General features: G+C 43.3%; 1 protein-coding gene across 1 annotated transcript in view; it reads right to left on the reverse strand.

Annotated features, from left to right (window-relative positions):
- Nucleotides 1–23438, reverse strand: part of ZNF618 (zinc finger protein 618) — a 95742-nt gene that overhangs the window by 65418 nt on the left and 6886 nt on the right. The window contains exons 2-3 of the mRNA XM_065418847.1: nucleotides 22549–22626; nucleotides 10693–10731 (exon numbers count right to left, since the gene is read on the reverse strand). Of these exons, the coding sequence (XP_065274919.1) occupies nucleotides 10693–10731; nucleotides 22549–22626 (117 nt within the window). The remainder of the gene's footprint in view (nucleotides 1–10692; nucleotides 10732–22548; nucleotides 22627–23438) is intronic.

The raw sequence follows: 23438 nt of genomic DNA on the forward strand, positions 1-23438 counted from the left end.
AACACAAGTTATTCTTTTTTTTTTTTAATTAAAGGCGTGTGATTTCTGGGCCAATTTCATGATTTTGGGGGTCTGAGTCAGGATTTTTGAACTTCTGAGGTTGGCCAGACTGAGCCAACCTTATACCTAACGTAGCTGTTTTAGGCAAGTTCTTCCTTGTTGTTTGCCTTAGAATTTAAGTAATGATGTTACTTGCTATTGTAACTGGGGGAGGCAGCCAGTGCCCATGCATTGGTTTGGGTTTAAAGAAAGGCTACTGGGTAAGCTGGGCTCTGTGTGCCGGGCTTCTTGGCATTTACCGTGTGGTGGCTGCAGTGAAGGGTTTGTCCAAGAGCTGGCCACTGGTGGTGCCACAAGCAGAGGGATTTGTTATGGGTGGCAGGTAACAAAATCCAGGCTCACCTCTTATTTCAAATGGTTTATTATTTGTATGACCGCAGCACCTAGGAGCCCCAGTCATGGATCAGGATCCATCGTGCTAGGTGCTGTACAAACACAATAAAAAGATGGTCCCTGCCACAGACAGGCAGCAATCTCTGTATAGATTTTCGTAGATTCATATGAATCTATAGATTCCAAGGCCTGAAGAGACCACTGGGATCAGCTAGTCTGACCACCCAAATAGCAGAGGCCAGAGAACTGCCCCAAAATAATTCCTAGAGCAGAACTTTAAAAAAAACAGCCAAACTTGATTTAAAAATGGTCAGTGTTAGACAATCCACCACGACCCTTGGTAAGTTGTTCCAATGGTTAACTATTCTCACTGTTAAAAAATTATGACTTATTTCCAGTCAAAATTTGTCTAGCTTCAACTTCCAGCCATTGGATTGTGTTATACCTCTGTCAGCTAGATGGAAGAGCCCATTATTAAATATTTGTTCCACATCTGGATACATACAGACTGTAATTAAGTCACCACTTAACCTTCTCTTTGTTACACTGAATAGATTGAGCTGTTTGAGTCTCTCAATACGGCAGGTTTTCCAATCCTTTTATCATTTTCATGGTCTTCTCTGACCCCTCTCCAATTATCAACATCCTTTTGGAATTGTAGACACCAGAACTGGACACAGGATTCCAGCAGCGGTCACACCAGTGCCAAAACAGGGTAAAATAACCTCTCTGCTCCCACTTGGATTCTTCTGTTGATGCATCCCAGGATGGCATTAGCCCTTCTGGCCACAGCGTTGCACTGGCACTCGTGTTCAGCTGATTATTCACCCTGACCCCCAAAATCTGTTTCAGAATCACTGCTTCCCAGGTCAGAGTTCTCCCTCCTGCAATTATAGCCTACATTCTCTGTTCCTAGATACATACAGTTACGTTTAGGTATATTAAACTGTTTGCTTGCACCCAGTTTGCCAAGAGATCCAGATCACTCTGTATTAGTGACCTCTCCTCTTCATTATTTATCACTCCCCCAGTTTTTATGTAACCTGCAAATTTTACTCGTGATGATTTTGTTTTCTTCCGGGTCATTGATAAAAATGATAAGGAACATCGGGCCAAGAACTTATCTCTGCAGGACCCCACTAGAAACACACCCACTTGATGGTGATTCCCCATTTACAGTTACATTTTGAGACCTGTCAGTTATCCAGGTTACAAGCCATTTAATGTGTGTCAGATTGATTTTATATCGCTCTAGCTTTTTAAACTGAAATTTTGTGTGGTACCAAGTCAAATACGTTACAGAAGTCTAAGTTTATAACATCAACACTATTATCTTTATCAACCAAACTTGTAATCTCATAAAAAAATACCACGTTAGTTTGACAGAACCTGTTTCCCATAAATCCCTATTGATTAGCATTAGTTATATTATCCTCCTTTAATTTTTTATTAATCGAATCCCATGTCAGCAACTCCACTGTCTTTCCCAGGATTGATGTCAGGCTGACAGGCCTATAATTACCCAGGTCATCCCATTTACCCTTTTAAAATATTGCCACAACGTTGGCTTTCTTCCAGTCTTCTGGAACACCCCCAGAGTTCCAAAATTTATTGAAAATCAACATTAATGGTCGAGTGAGCTCCTCGGCCAGCTCTTTTAAAATGCCTGAATGCAAATTATCTGGACTTGCTGATTTTAAAATGTCTTACTTTCGTAGCTGCTGTTTAACATCCTCCTGAGTTACCAGTGGAACAGAATGAGTGAGTGGAATGGAAAGAGAGTTATCATCATCAACATATGATGAGACTACAGTACATCGTCTCTTTCCTCCACAAAATATAGGACAAGAGAAAACAGATGGATACAGACAGATGGTGAAGTACAAGTGAAAACAGACAATATTGCTCAGCATGATGGCAAGTGTGGTTTCAGCAAAGCAACAGCCTAAGGTGTTTTTTGTGTGTGTTTTTTTTCATAAGTATGACAGCAAAGGAAAGTTTTGAGGAGCATTTTGGAGGAGGACAATGAGTTAGTTTTGAGGAAGCTTATGGGGAGCTCCTCCCAAGCATGGAGGGCAGCACAGGAGAAAGCACAAAGGTGCTGTTTGAAAATTTAACAATGGGGAAATGGAGGTTGCCGTTATGAGCCAATCGGAGGCAGGAGTTGAAATCTTGACAGCAGATGAGAGACGATAGGTAGAACAGAATACAATCCGAATGATTCTGAATGGTAGACCAGGAAGGGCCATGAAAGTGAAAACAAGCAGTTTATGTTTGATGTGATACAGGAGGGGGAGCCATTGGAGGGATGCAAAAAGAGGGGTGACATGGGTAAAGCAACAGGTTAGGAAAATAGTCTTTGTAGCAGCATTTTGAATGGATATGAGTTGGGCAGGACTGCATGTATTTGTCAAGTGCTAGAGAGAAGGATGTTGCAGTAATCAAGACCCGAGATGATGAGAGCCTGAATGAGAATTTTAGACATGTAGATGGATAAGAAAAGCCGTATCTTAGATATGTTATGCAGAAAGCATCAGCAAGATTTAGACAGAGCCCGAATGTGAGGACCTACTGAGAGGCTGAAGATGACGTTCAGCTTATGAGCCAGAGTGACAGGCAGGATGGTGGTGTTGATTAAGAAAGGCGGTAGCACAGAGGGCTTGTTGGTGGGGGAAAGATTCGGGGCTCAGTTGTAGCCATGTGGAGCTCCATCTAGCTGGCTAGACAACCAGAAGGAGACGTCAGAAAGACAGGTTGAGATTTTAGTTTGCACAGAAGGAGACAGGTCTGGAGCAGAGAGGCAGATCTATGAGTTGTCAGCATATACATGGTGGCTGAACTGGTGTTTGCAGATGAGATTACCCAGAGATAAGGGATAGAGGGAGAAGAGAACGGAACCAAGGACAGAGCCCTGTGGAACCCCCACAGAAAGCTGGAGAGCAAATAAGGAGGATCCTCTGAAGGAGGGATTAAAAAGCTAGGAGAACCAGGAGAGGATGGTATCATGGGAAGCCAAAGGAGAGCAAGATTTCACAAAGAAGAGCAAGGTCGACTGCTGAAGGTCAAGCTGTCAAGGTGGATGAGGATGGAGTACTGGTTCTGAGCTTTGGCTAAGAAGGGCTCAGAGGAGACTGGTGACAGCTGTTTCACTAGTGTGCAAGAGGAGGACACTGGACTGGAGAGAGTCTAGGCTGGAACTGGAGGAGAGGAACTTCAGACAGTGATTGTAACAGCGCTTTCAATGAGTTTAGAGATGAATGGGAGAAGGGGCAGCAATTGGAGAGGCAAGTGGGTCAAGAGAGGGTATTTTAAGATGGGAGAGACTAAAAACATATTTGTATTGTGAGGGGAACGAGCCACAGAAGAGCAAGTAAGTAGTCAAAGAGAAGAGTAAGGGAGGGGAGCTCAGGAGATGGGGGGGGGGGGTTCATTGGGGCAAGTGGACAAGGTGAGCAGATGAGAACTTCTGCATCTGTGATGAGAGAAGGAGGCGAGAGTTGGTGAAGGGAGAAGGAGAGGCAAGGGGAAGATCATGTCATATTTTGTCAGTTTTCTCTTGGAAGAAGTTGGCGAGGGCCTGTGCTGAGAGAGAAGTGTAGACAGGAAGAGGAAAGGGTTTCTGGAGGAGCCAAATGTGGCAACAAGGAGGAGGCTGGGATTGTGGGCGTGAGGTTTAATTAAGTGGGAGAAGTGGAGGTATTTAGCAAGGAAGATGGCAGAACTGAAGGAGAGACTGAATTTGTAGCGGAGGAAGTCAGCTGCTCACAGGATTTCTGCCAGCGTCACTGCAGAGTGAGAGCAGGAACACAGAAAGCAGATGTCGTGCCGGGGGGGGGGGGGGGGGGAGAGAAGGAGGAGCCAGGACTGACCTTGAGATGGAAGAGAGGGGCGAAAGAGTCCAGGGTTGAGGGTAGAGAGAAGCCTGGAGAGAATCAGTAACAATATCAGTGGGTGGGAGGGTTGAGAGGCCAGGTTGGAGAGGGCTGAAAGGCGATGAGAAACCATCAGTGCTGATGGACTGGAAGTCACGAAAAGGCAGAGGAGTAACAGGGTGTGGGGTGCGGCTGATGGGCAATGCGGAAAGAGACCAGCAACAGGAAAAAGCAGCGCGTGGTAACGACTGAGACAAGTGAATGGTCCTTTTGGTTAGCGCTGCAGGATGAGTGAAGAGATGAAGACGAGGAAACGTGCAACTAAGTGCTCGACCGGGTGGGTCACAGAGGATGACTGTGAGGAGAGGGAGAGAGAACGAGGAGTTGAAATCACAGAGGAAGGCTGGTGGGGAGGAGCTAGGTGAACAGCAGATGACAGCAACATGGAGGGGGAGAAAAGCGGAGTGGCTGATGCAGTGCTGTTCAAAAGAGAAGAAAGAGTGGGAAGAGGGAGGCGGGAGGGGATGGAAGCAGCAGGAGAGGAGAGGAGAAGCCCAACACCCAACCATGATCTGACCGAAACATGAAGTGGTTGTGGATGGCTATGATCTTTTTAGAGATGCAGTGAGTGTCCGGGAGACAGAAAGGGAAGGGGAGGAGGGAGGGAAAAAGGAAGATGGTGGGTGTGGTTAGGAACGGTGACACCAGAGAGGTGGAGGGGGTGGGGGAGACAGGTGTGGGAGAGGATGAGGCTGGAGGGAAGGCCAAAGCTGGGGCAGAGGAGGGTGTGGGATTTGGATTTGTGCTGATGGGGGTTGGGAAAGATCAGGATGGAGAGGAGGAAAGGAGCAGGTAGAGTGGGTGGGAACTGTGGCTGAGGAAATGGAGCCAGTGTGGGAAGGGGCAAGAGGATGGACACAGAAGAGGGCTGTGGTGAGAGCCAAGGGGGAAGAGCAGATGGACTAGGGAAAAAAAGAAAGACGCAGTGAAGGTAATAGCAGTGCAGTCCCCTCGGGTAGCTGTCCCTCCATGCTTGGGAGGGTAGAGAAAGCCTCCAGGCCGTTCCCCCATGGGGAGGAGCTGGGCAGAAAGGGACACCCTGGGAGCAGAGCTGCCCACCGGTGATAGCGCAGCCCAATTCAGGTAGCTGCTCATAAACAGAACCAGAGCTGGAGAACAGGAGAGCCTTCGAGCCTCCTGTAGCAGTTACAAAACTGCTGTAGTAACAGATCAGTACGGTGTTAGCAATGGAAGGAAGTGGAATGTTCAGGTCATTTGAGCGGGATGAGTTGCCCCTCTTTTTGATAGTTTTTCTGGACACCACAGAACAGCTGGCTGGTGGATTTGTAACACCTCAAGGAAGTGAACTTCGCTCTAATGGCTGACACTACTCCCTGAGCACATCTACCATTGTGCGGCCGGGTCATCGCTTTCCTGATCCTCAAAATGTTCTAACCCACTGAGGTAAGGAACAGAAACCATGTGGCAACACCAGCTCCATCAGGTTTGGCTGAATCCTAAACAACACCTCATTTCTTCTCTTTCCTACGTTCTTTTTGCCTTCTGTCTAGTAAGAGCCTGGCACAGCCACCAAGGAAAATCCACCTAATGTAACTGTGATTAATAAAAGGCAAGCTGAAAAAAGGGGACAGTTTTTCACGTAGCATAAATTGGTGTAGCTCCTTGCTCTATTGAAGTCAATGCTTTTAGTCCAAGACTGGTAAAAGCTTTCCAGGTCTCAAAGTGGCTAATAAGATCATGTACTGAGATTAATTTCCCAGCAGCTAGGTTGCAATCAAGAAGGCACAGACAGAAATTGTATTTTCGATCTTTAATATTCCCCCCGCCTCTCCCGCATAGGCTAGTGCTCTTTGGAGTTACCTTAGTTAGGCAGGAGAGAGATTTGTATGTCTTGTTTTGTATGAAAGGGAACAGAAGAGGACTTCAGCAACTGAAGACCCTCTATAACTGACTTTCTTTTTCTCTAACAAGGACAGGCAATGCCATATTTAATCCCATATTACATTTTAAAAATCTACTTTCAATGACTGTTATTTAGTTTGCAAAGATAAGCAGCTGAAAGTAAGCAAACGCTACGTTTGATTGCATGGGCAACCTTAATTCTGCCCTCTTGTGTGTCCATCTTGTGCACCAAATGAGGCAGGGTTTGGAAAAAACAGTATGTGGGCATGTAATTAAAGACTGTTCCATAATTCAGACATACATGGGGATTGAATTAAGATTGCCCGGGCAACCATAAAACTGGCATTGGCTAACTTTCAAGTGCTTGACTTTTCAACCTAAATATACTTCCTTCTAATATTGTTGTTTTGTATGTAATTTCCTCCTATGCTTTTTCTGGAAGGAAAAAAAGGTAAAAACAAAAATATAACATAAAACTTTACCAACCGTCACATCATGCACCATTAGCTGAACCAGGCAGCTTGCAGCATCAGCGTACAGACTGCTGCTACCTAAGCTACAGGACTTAACTACACTAGCTGTTAGCAGCAGAAAGCTATTCTCTCAGATGAGGAAGAGTCAATGGCACCATGTGCTGGGTCCAGGGTGTGGTTGATGGAAGAGGCCCTGGCCCAGCCCAACTTCCCAGTCCAACTCCCTTCTCACTAAGGTGGGGAAAGGACCCTGGGCCATGTTCCAGGTAATGGGTTTGGCTGGCACTGAGCAAGGAGCCTATCCCAGCCCTCTCCCCCATCCCTGCAGCTACAGCTACTTCAGCAGCTCCCAGCAGTTCTCAGAACAGTGCGTGGGGCTCCTGGTCAGCATTTGTGACACCCCAGCTCTTGGGACATTTATTTGCAGGTCTCTTGCAGGGTGCCAGTGTTTCCCTGTGGAATGCAAAGCGGCAGAGGGGAAGTGGGGATCATGAACAGTTTACAACTCAGCTGAACAGGAATGGAATTTCATAGACAAAGAGGAGGCACTCCTCTAGCCCAAAGGCTGTCTCTCTGCTGAATGTGTATAATGGAAAGTATGAGGTAACCTAAATACCGGGGTCACTACCAGTGCCACCTGTGATGAAGAACTGTGAAACACAGAATTTTTTTAAACTTTTTTTCCTAGAACATAATTATTGAATGTTATAATAGTTGAACAAGGGTTTTATTAACACTCTAACCCTGTTGGGTCTGAGATCCACCAACAACACTGTCCTCTCTGCCCCGGGAACTCTGCTCAGAAGCCTGGGAGGGAGGACCTTCCCAAGACCACTTCTACCTCAAAACCTTGGACTTTGTCCCTTTAAGAGGAGAACCCGAGTCAAAACAGGCAGTTGACATGCAAGTCCCAGAGATTACTAGTCGATCTTAGAACCCCAGAGCGAGGTGTAGTCCTCCAAAGAGTCCAGCCACTTCACCCACAAGGGAGTCTTCAGAGCTCTTTCCAGGCGGGAGTTCTAAACACGTACTTCTCTTCCTACGGTTGACTGCAGGCAGGCTAACTGGTTTCAGCTGTATCCCATCCCTTGCCTTCCCATGAAGAACTGCCAGAACTCCCTCCTCCAGTGTTCTTCCGATCTCTCCCCCCCCCCCCCCCCCCAGCACACCAAGGGGCGGTACACTGCTTCACAGCTTCATTTACCATACTGATAACACAACAAAGCAAGCAGACAAACTACAGCTCAAAACCAGATCCTAGGTGGGTGGGCTGTTCACGTCAGGGTCCTCTGCTGAGAGTGAGCATTTCACTCAAGTCCCCTTCCTGAGAACACTTCACATGGAATTCGCTGGCATGAATGACAACTGGCTCCAGAGAGTCACCACAAAAAATAATCAGCACAAATAAAATCTTTACAGCAGGAGGGAAGGGACACCCCATGTGGTTGAGGTGCTTCTCCGTGGTTATTTGAGCTGGTATTGCAAGCCCTCTGGCTGCATAAAGGAGGGTTCCCATGAACAGTTTAAGGGTGTGAATTGCACCCCTAGACTCCTGCAGGTTGGGTACTTGTGGGAAAAGCAGGAAGCTCTCACAAGGGGAGAGAAAACAACAGCTTCCTGCCCCCTGAAATCTTGAGGCACTGGGAAGGAAGAGGATGAGCCGTGTCTAGAGAATCAACGAATAAGGAAACCCAAAAGGCTAGAGTAGCCAATGGGGTAAAAATAGCAAAGGAAGATTTAAACAATAAGGAAGCCTGTTAATATAAAGGAAGTAAAGATCCAAATTGGGTCACGGGCGATGGGACTGGAGCAGCAAGCAAAGCAAAAATAGCAAGGAAGGAAAGATAAATAAGACGTTCTTAAAATAAATAAGAAGCAAACAGACTGACAAGGAAACAAGAAGGCCATTGAGAGGGAAACGGAGAAAATCCAGGGAAGACCAGTATTGCTCAGGGCTTCAATTCATCCACAAGGGAGAAAATGACAAAGCTGAGGAGCTTTATCATAGCAACAAGGAGGAAGAGGAAGGAAAGTTTTATCGGAAATTAGAACCCTGTGAATTGACCAAGAGCCGCCCCAGCTGAACAGCTGAATAGTCAGCTGAGAAGATAAGTTTCCATGACAAATGGAAACTGTATGTGGAGCACAAAATAATTTAATACAACTAAACCCCTCCAGTTTCTCCTTCGTTTCTGGTTTTCCTTCCCTCGCTGTCATCAGGTGTCCTGCCTTCCTATACCCTGTGTCCTCTGACTTCACAGATCAAAAATGTGGGATTTTAATTCACAATAAGTGAGGCATACAAAAGCCTCCCCACATAACATGCAACGGGAATTTCCGAAGCACTGCAGGAAACACAGAAGGGTCTGATGGCCAAGTCACGTGGCTGAATAACTAAACCAGTGACATTTAAAAAAACAAAACAAAAGAGAGAGTTGCCAAAATGCAGCAGGGCCTGCTGTTCTCCATGCCAGAATTCAGCACAAGGATAAGAGGCTGGAAAGACACTGGGGGATCACCCAGGACAAAGGGAAGCACCAGAGGGCTGCAGAGAAGCTACTGAAGAATGAAAGAAGAATTACTGAGCTAAGAGCCCACTGTGAATGGGAGCGGGAGACACCTGGTAAATAACACCACTGAGTCACTCAGTGGAGCAAAAGGGGAAGAGTAAGTCTGAGGAACCCATACCGGTCCCTGGAGTGCGCCGTGTCGGCAGCCTCAAGCGTTCAAGTACCACGAGTGAGGCCTCAAAAAAACACGAGATTTTCTACAACTACTATGGCTGGAAACTTGCTTCTCTTTTTAAATGAAAGCTGAGAGTCTCACCGAATGACAAGCCTCCATAAGCTGTGGCTTTAAGAAAAACACTAAATAATTCAAAACTCTTGACAAATTCTTAAGAGTTGAAAACACCGAGTATGTTCCCAGTCAGGAAGAGCGTTTTACAAACTGGGAGTCAATTTATACTGCTCACTGCTCTGGTCACGAATGACCGTGCAATGTGATCGTCATCCAATCCCTGTATGACACCATGCCCGAGCACTGGGGAGGGCATGGAAGGAAGGAGGAATTCAGGATACACTGAGATGTCACCATTTCCTTGTGGCCTTGCCCCCCTACAAGCTCGGCACCACTCAAGGGGCTTAAAAGGGTGCATGACAAAACCGCCCCAAATGTCAGAACTGTCCGAGAGGTCACACAGCAGCAAAGCACTGGGGTAAATCAATAGAGTTAAATTTGCATTCACAGAACTAAGTTATACCCTATCTATGTGGGGAGCGAGCGAGAGAAATAAGAACACGAGGGGAACAAAGGGGATGCTCGGTTGGCTTTATGCATCTACCACAAACAGGAAAGCACCTTTCCTGCGCTGCTCTTAGAACTCTCATCCAACGCAGCTTCTCATTAGCACAGTGGAAGCTGCCCTCTCGTGGTACGCTGTGGAAAAGTGCAGTGAATGCAGCTCAGCAAAGTGGATCTCCCACACTGGCACAAGAGATCAGGACAGATACAGGGATCGGCATGATTGAAACAAAGACCCAGGGGCTGTCTGGACAATTGATTGTTGTCATTAATGGGTACCATTTTAATTCATAGGGGACTACAGGCCTCTCACAAAGGGGATGATGTCATCCCCGACTGTCACTTTCCAATCCAACTCACCTGCGGCTTTTTTAAAGTTAGAGAATGGTCACATGACTGACTGCAATGCTGAACACAGCCCCTCCATGTCTCGATTCTGATCTGCATAAGTAGCCGACATCACATAAAAGATCTCGGACACACAAACTCAGGGCAACGGGAGGAGAGTGACAAGCTAGATGTAAACTCCACAATGCCAGTACTGCAGTGAGAGCTGGAACACATCGCAAGCGAGCCTAGATGTATCACTCAACAGAATGGAAAGAGATGTTCACCTGCTGCGAGGTAAACCGCCTGCCCCGGAACATGCCCACAGCCATCGCACCATGCGCTCACACACGCCGTGCACCAATCCCCCCTCACACACACACAGCGAAGTTCGTACTTACTGCCTTGTGAGGCTCCTTCACCTGAGGCAGCTTCAGTGTCTGCAAAGAGAAAGAGCTGCACTTAGACTTGCCAGCACATTCTGTCAAACGTTTGACAGCACACAGCGTCTTCAACTGTTTCCCTGGGGGGCTGGAGTTTTGTAATTCCTGGCTCCTCGTTCTCTATCCTCCAGTCAGATTCCTCCTTTTTCTATAACACACACGCCACGCAGCAGATTCAGCAGAGAGCAGGCCCTGGGGATGCCAACTCTCGACTGCAGGGATATCTGCGGCTCTGAACTCAGCAGAGCAGGCCCGGTGGTAGTGGGGTCCCACTGAGGGAGGAGCACACTGGGCACCTTAGCATTTGCAGGCCTCAGTCTGAAGGCTCTCTCCAGATTAAGCAGGCCGTGAAAGGCTGAGCTTCAGGAGGTGGGGAAGGGGACTGAGGCTTGACCAGGTCTTTCTCTCCAAGTGCAGCTGTTTTGGGGCGTTCGGTCGTGAAAGGCCTCCCGTCCAGAAACACGAGATTTGCTTTCATTTGCACTTTTCCGAACAAGGGCATTTCTCTTCCGACCCGTTACAAGGGGCTGCTTTTTCAATGGAAATGTTACAACCCGTCACTTCCTCCTGCCCAGCACAGAAAGGCAGCGGCTTAGAAACCAGCTCCAAACAACCCAACAAGTCCCTTTGTCAGTGAGCCCTGGTCTACACTACAGACTTCTGTTAGTATAACCACATCGCGGAGGGGTAAATCCACACCCCTGAGTGATGCAGTTGAACTGACCGAACTCCTGGTGTAGACAGCGCTATCGCGGGGAGGTGGAGTACTTACGCCGATAGGAGAAGTTCTCCCGTCTGCATAGGTAGCATCTTCACTAAGTACTACAAGGGCACAGCTGCGTGCAGCACTGTACGTCTAGACCAGTGTTTTTCAACCTTTTTTGGGGCAAAGGCACACTTGTTTCATGAAAAAAATCACGAGGCACACCACCATTAGAAAATGTTAAAAAATTTAACTCTGTGCCTATATTGACTATATATAAAGTAATTCTCTTGAATAGGAATCAAATAAACACAAAGAAAGTATTTTATAATTACTTTATTATGAAATAGTAAGTAAACAGAAATATGAAAAATTATAAAATACTTTATTCAGTGCGCAACCTGGGCCTGTTTGGCTGAACACAAAGCTGATATTCTGAGCTATTTATAGTCCTTAACATCAGTGGTGGGATTCAAAAATTTTAGTAACCAGTTCCGACATTCAAGCATGGTTTAATATTTTTTTCCCACGGCACACCAGGCAACATCTCGCGGCACACTAGTGTGCCGCGGAACAGTGGTTGAAAAACACTGGTCTAGACAACCCTGAGTCAAGAGTGGCTACCTGGTGCGCTAGGTGGGAGAGAGCTCTCAGATTTCAAGCCTTGGGCTGGCTGCAGCTCAAGCTATTCTTCTCTCTCAGGTGTTACCACTGAAGTGATCAGCAGAGGTGCTCCAGCTGGAGCACTCTTGCCTTCAACAGGAATGAGCTGCTTGCAGGGCATTCTCTGCGAGGGCCCCTTGGCTCTCTGGACCTCTGTTCTCTAATGCAGCGATTCTCAAACGTTTGTGCTGGTGACCCCTTTCACACAGCAAGCCTCTGAGTGTGGCCCCTCCTATACATTAAAAACATGTTTTAAAATATTTAACACCATTGTAAATGCTGGAGGCAAAGCGGGGTTTGGAGTGGAGGCTGACAGCTCGCGACCCCCAACATAATACCCTCACGATCCCCTGAGGGGTCCCGACCCCCAGTTTGAGAATCCCTGCTCTAATGGAAAGTGCAAGCCCCCCTCCCTTTTTAAAAAAAAATGCAAGCTTCTGAGACAGCCAAGCTGTTGGTGAGAGAGCAGACGGTCCCAGTGGATCTGTGGCTGGGATGGTCAAGAAGGCTGAGTGAGGTTTGCTCAACAGCCCAAGTGTTATTAACTGAATTTGTAAATGTAAATCCAACATTTTCTATTGAATGTTTGTTGAAATCACTGATGTGCCTAGAGTCTGGACAAGTGCTGTAAACACAGAAATACGAACACAAAATGTAGCGCTAATGCTGCCCCCCTAAGGGATGCAGAACTCCATACCATGCTGTCACTTTTCTGGATACTCTGGTCTAGATTCACAAGGGGATTTAGGCACTGCGACGCTCAATGTTGCAACGCCAGACTTTTAGGTGCCCAGAAAATCACTGGGATTCCCGAAGCCTGAGTTAGAGTCATAGCGTTTAAGGTCAGAGGGGACCACCAGATCTAGTCTGACTTCCTGGGTATGACAGACCACCCGGCACCCGCACACTAAACCCAACCTGCGTTTGGCACTCAGGCTCCCTGTACAATGAATGAATGGAGTCAGGCCCCTAGGAATGGGATTCATAGGAACCAGCGCATTGAGCTGCCCAAGCTAGCCAATGGGAGCTGCCAAAGAGCGGTGTATGTCCTAAGGCCCACTCCTCTAGGAAGTTTGTGTTATGTCCAGGCTGGAGGAGGCCCCCTCTAGCTCAGCTGTGAACCATCTCATCGAGTTAGGAGCCTAAGGTGTTTTTTGCCAGAAGCCAGAGGAGGAGGAAGAGAACGTCCCTGTGGTTACAACGCTCACTTGGGATGTGGGAGACCCCCCACATTCAAACCCTCCCCTCCCCTGCCAGCCTGCTGAAAAGGGATTTAAACTGGGGTTTCCCACCTCGCACATGCATGCGCTAAGCACCGAGGTGGGATGATCCCTCAGTCTCTCCTGCTGAAGCTGTTCCCCTGTGGATACAGAAAGAGTCACTGGGCCAGACAGAGTGCAAACACAGGCATGGCTCTATAGCCTGGTGGTTAAAGCATTCACCCAGGATCCAGTCCCCCTGCTCCAACAAGTCTCTGTGTAGAGTTAGGTAGAAGGATGCCAATTTTGTTGTGAATCGCTCTGGGGCTTAGGTGTCTGGGTGCCTGGTGTGGGGCTGCAGTACGTATGTGCAGAGGCAGAAACATAGGTGCCTAGGGAACTTTGACTGCAAAAATTTAGGCAGTGAGTGAGCTTGGGGACCTACAGGCATAGGTGCTGGAACTAGGGGGGCTGGGGGTGCTCCTGCATCCCCTGGCTTGAAGTGGTTTCCATCATATGCAGGGTTTACAGTTTGGTTCAATGGCTCTCAGCTCCCCCACTATACAAATTGTTCCAGCCCCCCTGCCTACAGGGCTTTTGTGAACACCACTGGGATTTAGGTGCCTAAGGCGGCAGTTAGGCATCTACATTCTTTTGTGAATCCAGCTCTTTATGCCTCCAAATTCACAGAGAGAGCACAGCTATCTGCAATATGGAGGAGGAGACCAGTGAGGGAAAGACACTGGTGTACAAAAGATGGGACAAACGCCTTCGGATTTCCCGCTCCGACTGGTTAGCATTACACTGCAGCCTTCAGTTCCAGTGTCACTAATGTCGCACATGGAAAGAAAGCACTGACCAGAAACAGCACAAACCATGATTGTATTCAAAGGCCTGCATGAATGCAACGGGTAAGGCTGCAAGCTGAAAAAATTGTTAAAACTCAAGAAATGCAAATGCTTAGGTTTACAAAGCTACATTGAATTGTCCCATATTTCATAACCTATATTTTCAATTACAATCCAAAATATTCTGCATGTTCCATGAAAGCAAGTTTGTTACTATGCGAACCTTAACAGTGGCATTTCATAGCTTTTTTGATATTTAAAGTGGTAACCCTAATTCGTTAATACCATTTTTTGCATTTAATTTCTTTGGGGTTTTTTCTTAAAAATAAATAAAAATATAGGGCTGTGAATCCTGTATTTGTCCAATTCTGTTTTATTATTTATTGTGATTGATTAACGTAAGAACATAAGAATGGCCATGCCGGGTCAGACCAATGGTCCATCTAGCTCAGTGTCCTGTCTTCCGACAGTGGCCAGTGCCAGATACTTCAGAGGGAATGAACAGAACAGGGCAATTATTGAGTGATCCATCCCCTGTGGTCCAGTCCCAGCTTCTGGCAGTCAGAGGTTTAGGGACACCCGGAGCATGGGGTTGTGTCCCTGACATTTGGCTAATAGCCACTGATGGACCTATCCTCCATGAACTTAACTAATTCTTTTTTTAATCCAGTTATAGTTTTGGCCATCACAAATCCCCTGGCAACAAATTCCACAGGTTGACTGTGCATTGTGATAAGAAATACTTCCTTGTGTTTGTTTTAAACCTGCTGCCTATTAATTTCATTTGGTGACCCATAGTTCTTGTGTTATATGAAGTGGTAAATAACACTTCCCTATTCATTTTCTCCACACCAGTCATGATTTTATAGCCTCTATCATATCCCCTCTTAGTTGTCTCTTTTCTAAGCTGAACACTCCCAGTCTTTTTAATTGTTCCCTTATGGAAGCTGTTTCATACCCCTAATCATTTTTTTGCCATTCTCTGTACCTTTTCAAATTCTAGTAGGTTGTTTGTTTGTTTTTGAGATGGGGCAACCAGAGCTGCATGCAATATTCAAGATGTGGGCATACTATGGATTTGTATAGTGGCATAAGGATATTTTCTGTCTTATTTACCTATCCCTTTTTAAATGGCTCCTAACATTGTTAGCTTTTTGACTGCTGTTTCACACTGAGCAGATGTCTTCAGAGAACTATCCACGATGACTCCAAGATCTCTTTCTTGAGAGGTAACAGCTAATTTAGATCCCATCATTTTGTATGTATAGTTTGGATTATGTTTCCCAATTTGCATTACTTTGCATTTACCAACACTGAATTTCATCTGCTATTTTGTTGCCCAGTCATCCAGTTTAGTGAAATCCCTTTGTAGCTCTTAGCAAGTCATCTTTGGACTTAACTATCTAGAGTAATTTTGTCTCGTCTGCAAACTTTGCCACCTCACTGTTTACCCTCTTTTCCAGATCCTTTATGAATATGTTGAACAGCACTGGTCCCAGTACAGATCCTTGGGGGACCAAGCTATTTACCTCTCTCCACTGTGAAAACTGACTATTTATTCCTATCCTTTGTTTCCTGTCTTTTAACCAGTTACTGATCCATGAGAGGACCTTCCCTCTTCTCCCATAACTGCTTACTTCACTCAAGAGCCTTTGGTATGGGACTTTGTCAAAGTCTTTCTGACTGATAGGAAAGAAGATATTTATACATATTTGTAATTATTTTAAAAATAATAAAATATGTAATAAAGTTTGCACACTGCAGTAAACTGAAGCACCTGATTAGAAATACACAAAGTCATCTATGGAACTACAAAGTCCTACAACTATATTTCTTCACAAATTGTATAGATTTGACATGACACCATTCCGTCACTAGCTGTGACACAGTGGAATTCTGCAACACATCATTCTGGAGTCCACAGTTAACAACATACATAAACCTAATGAAAACTGAGAACTATGCATGCGCAAAAGCAATTTTTAATAATTTGTTACTGTAATTTCAAACTTAGCAAGAAACAAGCCACCTATGAAATTTTAAAGTTCAGCCGTTTCTGAGTTATACATGTGCAGAAAAGTTATAATTATTTTAAACAGGAAAAATATACTTTCCCTGTTTGTGTAAGTCAAAACAGTTTAATGAATGAAAGCCAAAACAATACCCACCCCCAAATCATCTTTGGGCTGAGATCTAATCTGTAAAGTTTCTGACTTCACCAAATCTGTATCAATGCATTTCACTCAGCTAAAAAAATCTACTGCATGCGCTTGGTACGTGATTTTCAAAGCCAGATAATTTGGTCAAATCAAAACCAATTTCCTCCAATACCAGAAACACCGTTTCTCTTCAAGGAGGAATTATGATACTGTCAAATTTCAGTTTTCCACAACCAGTCATTTCAGCAGTAGAGCTGTTCTAAAATAACTTGTTAAAAATATATACGATAGGAAAAGTGTATTATTTCCATTCTCAAACAGCCGAACTGGTTCTCGCCCAATTAATATTTTTAAATCAACTTTGGGCAGAGACCAATACTGCAAAATTTCAATCTGAAACCTTTGCAAAGTTATCAGAGAATGAAAACAGGATTAAAATAGAAATCTGAACTAAAGATGTCAATTCTGCTCCTGCTATAATCATAATAATGAACCAGATCCTGAGTTGGTGTAAATAAACATAGCTACATTGACTTCTATTGAGCTGTACTGATTTACAACAAGCTGAGGATCCAGCTGGTGTACCCAGACTGAAAGAATTGTCAGTGAGTCTGATAGTACAGTTACTAAATAATTTAAAGCATAGAATCATAGAATATCAGGGTTGGAAGGGACCTCAGGAGGTCATCTAGTCCAACCCCCTGCTCAAAGCAGGACCAATCCCCAGACAGATTTTTGCCCCAGATCCCTAAATGGCCCCCTGCAGGATTGAACTCACAACCTGGGGTTTAGCAGACCAATACTCAAACCACTGAGCTATCCCTCCCCCAGGGGGATGCTGTATAAAAACGGTGGTCATTCAGTCCAGGATACAGTTATTACCTCAAAAAAACCAAAGTATCCTCAAATTATTATAGCAGAACTGGTAGCACTTGCTAGAATTAAAGTTAAATTGAGATTTGTTTTATAATCCTCTTTTCACTTGTTCATAACTATCTGAAAAATACTCTTTAGGGCAAATGTTTTCTGTTCTTGGTCTCAGCCCAGGTTTTTTCTTTTAGTTTATTTTTTGAAAGTCTAGTAAAATAAATTCAATCGTTTTTGAGTTATGGAAAGGTGAAAGAAAAGGCAATTGTCCCACTTAAATGTTTAAATGCTTTTCTGCTCACCTCACTCAAATATAGCTGAACTATACAATTTAAAACATTCAGGATGGTTCCTTCCTACTGATGATTAGGCCCTTTCATGGTTTAAAAAGCTATAAGCAAACAAAAAATACAGTGAGTTACAAGTACTTAAGAACTTGATTTCATGCACGTGCAGTAGCATTTGCTAATGCTGGCATCTATGATACTATCTATTGTCACAGCTAGTTAGTATGGTGGACATTTCCCTGCAGAAATGCATTATAGTTTGAAATCTTTGTGCTCCAGCACAGTTTAGATGCTCCACAGGAAGAGGAAGTCATCTTGCTTTTGCAGGGCTTCTAAGCTCACTGCAAAGGATTCTTTCAGCTACTCTAACTTCATCATTTCTCCCCCACCGCCCTGTTATTTTTCCCTCTTGAAAAAGTGTGGAAGAGAAATTTCTTATCTGCCCTTCTGCTCCTGTGAAGATGTATTTGCACTCAGGACAGGAAGTTTACGATGCTTTGCTCTCAGGCACTAGTACTTGAACAAAAGCTCCCGCAACACTTTGAACTCTCAAACTGCCAGGACCTCATTCCCTAGAAATGTCCAACCAGTTCAGAATTACGCGGGGAAGGCTCTTCTGTGTAGGTAAATGCCAAATTCTCAAACAGGAAACAAACCATTCCCAAGGATGAACAAATAATCTTGCCTAAGAGATAACATGCCACCCACAAAATAGAACCCTTGACCCCACAAACTGGGAGGGCAGTGGAGGTGGATGAAGACATAAAATTCTATGAAAGTTCTTCTGAAAGTCAGAATTACAGAAAAGTATTTTTCCATTCTTTAGAGATGTCGTCAGCACAGGATTCTGACTTACGGAGCTGAACAGCTCAAAGGGGTGTTTTCCAAACAAGAAAAGAAACAATAAGTGAAGCATCAGGCAGCATGACTAGTAAAAAGATAGGCCCAAACTGCAATGAAAGTGGGGAGAAGATACTTGCCAAGAACAACAGATAGGAAGCCTGAAATGGATGTGTCCTCCATAAAACAAAAGCCAACTCCTGTAAGAAACATTCCAAAAAGAAACCAAACTCAAAGGAGCTGGAGAGTCTGTGATCCCCACACATCTTGGGGACAGGATCTGCAGCACTGAATGATGACATTCCTCCTACAAGCCAATCCTGGCAATAATAACCCTTTGTAAAGTGGGGTGGACCATATGGGTGCTTTCTATGTAATCTGAATTGAAACAGGTCTGAGGCTGTCAATTGAAGTGTCCTGTCTCTGATGGTACAAGACCTTCTAGCTGTAGGCCAGCCAGGTCATAATGGAAAGACATGAGGTCAGACAGGGTCATTTTAATGACAGCAGAACCTACTGACTTGGTGTCAAAAGAAATACAAACCTTTAAAGACATTAGTCTTCTCCAGGGAAAAAAACAAAACAAAACCCTTTTAGTGAAGAAGAGAACTGGACACTTCTCCACCAAAAAGCACTAAAAAGCAATGGAAGAAAGAACCCCAAAGACGTGGTGAAGGTGCTTGGCGCAAATGAGCTGTTTGGCCTTGAAAAAGAGCTGGTGTGCTAAGGTCAGCTTGCCGAGAATGATCAAAAACTACAGAAACAGACAGGAAAAAAATGCTGTGGACTGACTGTTAGCTCAGGAAGCTCAGAGGAAGGGCACTGGACATCCAAGCAGTAGCATACAAAGTCAGAAGATCCAGGTGCTGAAAGAAGGTTCCCTTCCTGACCGCTGTGAAGAGGAAGTGACTACAAGATTCCAGGGGTGAGTTACTGGCAGATGGAGTATGCACAAAGGAGGGAGGGATAGAATTGGATGAAATTTTTCAATCAAAATTTTTTTTGTTAAAAAATGCAAGTTTGGCAACACTGAAATCTTTCACAAATTCATGCAGTTTTGATAAACTGTTTGTTTAGAAACAAACAAAAGATTCCAAGAAATTCAAAATTTCAACATTTTTAAATGAAATGTTTTGATTTGAAATGACTTTTCATTTAGAACCTTTCTGTGATTTTATTAAAAATTCAAGTGCTTAAAATGCTCAAAATCAAAATGAAATGTTTTGTCTCACTTGAAACTAAACTTTTCGACTTGTTGAAAGTTTCCAAAATGTTTGTGTTCAGTTCAACCTAAAACAAATTTTTCATCACGCTTCTGAAACTGCCAAAAAAGCAAAAAATCAGTTATGTGCCCAGCTCTAGTGGGAGAGTCTCAAGTACCAGTGCCTTAGAGGGTCAAACAGAGCTGGGGGAGCAGTGTCACCAGTGGCTTTGGACTTAAAATCCAATTACGTGGACATAAGATTTTGAATTTAAAAACTCAGCAGTGAGGAAATGCCAAAGTTATGGTTGCATCTACAACGTTCAATCGGCCCATGTGCTAACGACATGGTCATCTCGTACGGTTACTCATTACAATATAATAGACGCTTTTTTTTCTACAACTTTATATACACATGTGAAGCATCTTGCAATACACTTCTTTCATTCTTGTATGGTTTCACTGATTTCATCCTCATTATTGGAATGGTCCACTATATTGTGCTTAATGGAAAACATTCTCTCTACATGGTATTATGCTATTTAATATTTTTTCACCGAACATGTACTATATACGTTCAACAGGATATTTTCCCTGTACAGGCAGATATACCTCTGAACAGTAATTTATTACTGTATCATCTCACAATCTATTTATCAATGAATGACATTTATAGAGCTCTGGTAATAGTAAATATTCATTTTTGATTTCTTATTTGATTGTGTACATGAAGAAATAGCTAATTTATATCATTAATGTGACCTAGCCTCAAACGGCCTTAATAAAATTCAAGTATTATTTTCACCAAGTACCGGGTGCATGCTCTTAAAAATGGCGTGAAAGTTAATTTAATTTCAGCTAAGAATTTGTTGCACATGTAAACTGTGCTTGTTCACCTCTGATTTGCAAATTATTAAGATATTTCTAAATTCACAAGTAGAAATAATTTGGAAACTAATTTTCTCCAAAAACAGATATAAAAATGTATGTTTTCAGAAGCTAAGTATAAGATCCTGTTTCCACTAAAGGAAACATTCCTATTAACACTTGAGAAAGAAAGAGAGAGAGAGAGAAGATTTCACCCTAAGTATTCAATTGAATTAAAAATAATCATGTCTTTACAATAAAATGTGACATACTATACTTAATCAGCGATGCTACAGTGATGTCTCTGGACGCCAGCTGAGATTAGGGTCCCATTGTGTTAGGTGCTGTATAGAAACATAGCAAGGAATAGTCTTTGCCCCAACTAATTTACAATCTAATTACTGTAGTTACTGAAACAATTAACGTTACAGTTGCAAACCTTTTATATGCCAACAGATAACGCAGTTCACTATTGCTTTATGTTTTGCTTCATCTATGGTATGCTACTAATTTGTAGTATTGCTTATATAAGTGACGGTCAGGGACTTTGCTGGCATTCACAAAATATTAGAACATGCTACCAATATGTATGTAAGGTTGTAGAAGAAATTGTATAATATTATACTGCATTATTTGAGAAATAGTATGTGACCATGTGATTAAAGGATGTATTATAGTATACATTCAGAAACGGGAAGAGTTAACTCACTCTTAACTCTCATATTTGCTGACTTCTGAGACTTTACATTTGTAATCTTCATCTTTAATATAGATTATAATGGTTTATGCTGGGATTTTCAAAAACAGCCATTGGGAATTGGGCACCTCACTCCCATAGGCTCCTTTGACAATTCCAGCCATAATCATTATGTAAAGAAAATATATCCCAAAACATGCAGGGGTTATCACAATGCGGGCACTTTAAAAAGATACCCCTAAAATATTCAGAGAGACACACCTCAGTGCTAGTCTCTGAAGTGAAATAAAATAAATGCACCTGTATGCTTGATGTCCCAGTTTCAAAAGTCCATAATTCTGTTATTGCACAATCGGTTATTTTGTAATCGTATTGCTTCAAAAAAGTCAAAGCAGTGTTTTGACCATGCCAAGTGTGCAGTTTTTCAATAAAGCCATTTCTTAATGACAACAGAAAAGTTTTACAACCGAGCAATGCTTTCCTCAATGCTCAGATTACTTAAAAATGGCCAGACTTCTAGAAAAGTTTCACACAATATTCCCTAGACCAAGCATGAGAAATTTCATACCAGAAGTATCAGGGGGTAGCCGTGTTAGTCTGTATCCACAAAAACAATAAGGAGTCCAGTGGCACCTTAAAGACTAACAAATTTTAGGCATAAGCTTTCGTGGGTGGGTTTTTTACCCATGAAAGCTTATGCCCAAATAAATTTGTTACTCTTTAAGGTGCCATCGGACTCCTTGTGGTTTTTATACCAGAAGTACATTTTGAAAGTTACAATCAACTGAAAAAAGGGATTTTGACTGGAAGTGCCATTTCAACCTTTAATATAAAGATGGTATGGAGACACTACAGTACACTATAGAAAAATATGATAAAGAATTTAGCAGCCAATGTTAAGAATCTCAGTAAGTATTTAAGTAATGACAAACATGATCATCATACATGTTTTACTTGCATAAAATTCCTTTCCTTGAAGACACACAAGTGCTTTGGATAATCTATTTACAACGCACCAATATCCTTAGAGATACTGAACTATTTTTTTTGGCCTGATTTCCAACAAAACAGAAATGGATTAAAATATACAGGATTGGCAGGAATTTGGGGAGCCATGGACAGATGCCTTCCATTACTACAGGAACTGGATTGCTGATTCGTTTGGAATGCTGCATCAGAGAGGAATGCGCCCACATTCAGCAGTGCACCCCAAATCACAGCCCCTCACAGGAAGAGAGTAAGAGACCCCTGTAGAAAATTTCACTGATATCTTATTTAAATTAATTGAATGTAGTAGCTCATAGTGATGTCCAGAAAGAATACTGCTGGAGCATGGATCCCCCTTCCTTCTGACTGCAGAAGAGTTCATCCTAACAGTGGCACTTGGTAGGCTCATTATAATGACAGGCAGTAGCAGCAGAGGAATCTCAAAAGCATGAATGTTAACCTAGGATTCTCAAAGGTTTGAGCAGGAGAGAGATACCTCTATGCGCCCGCACATGGGTCTGGAAACAGTTGTAATACTTGTATTTCTTCCCACATATTCCACACTCATAAGACCCTGAAAAACAGGACAGAAAAGTACAGATTACCATATTAAATCAGTAACAAGCAGACAGCCCCATGATACAGAGACAACCACAAACTGATGAGAGGACAGTGCAGCTGTCAGCAAGAGAGGGTTTGGAAGGCTTGTGGAGTTAAGTGCAGGGAATTTGTACTCCACTGTCCACCTCTAGATCCTTTCTTGCTGAGTAAGAGTACTTGACATATTTTGCTGCATTTACATTTACAGTATATCTTTATAATTTTATTAATTTGGAAGAACCACTCTCAATGTAGCCTGAATTATGATTTAATAATAATAATATTAATAATAATAATAAATAATAATTTTCTAGTAGTCAGAATAAACCTTGAACTAGTATTTCTGTTTTTTTTATCTTCAAAATTTCTCAAGCAATGTAATTACCACACAAAGAGATTTGGTACGTATCCAGGAGGATACCAGATAGATTAAAACAAACTTTAGACCTTTATAGGTAAAACTCTTCTGATCGCTGTATTTCCGCCTCTCAGTTTGCTTATCTGATCTCAGAAGATATGTATCTACAAGCAGTCAGCAGTAACAGAGACACAAAAGTTGAGCTGGGAGAATAATTTGCAACGACAAAATTATTTGTCAATTAATGTAGCCTTTCCTGCTCACGGAACATTCATAAGCAGTTAGAGACTTCCTCAAATATATTTGCTATTTAAAATTCTTATACTTTAAAAAAAAAAACCCTCTATGGATTGGTTGTAAATCACTCTTTGCAGTGACACACAATTTGTTAATTGTGCTGTTAGCTATGAATAGTCATGGAGCGCTGT

This window comes from Emys orbicularis, chromosome 18, assembly GCF_028017835.1.
Source record: "Emys orbicularis isolate rEmyOrb1 chromosome 18, rEmyOrb1.hap1, whole genome shotgun sequence".
Lineage (NCBI taxonomy): Eukaryota > Metazoa > Chordata > Testudines > Emydidae > Emys > Emys orbicularis.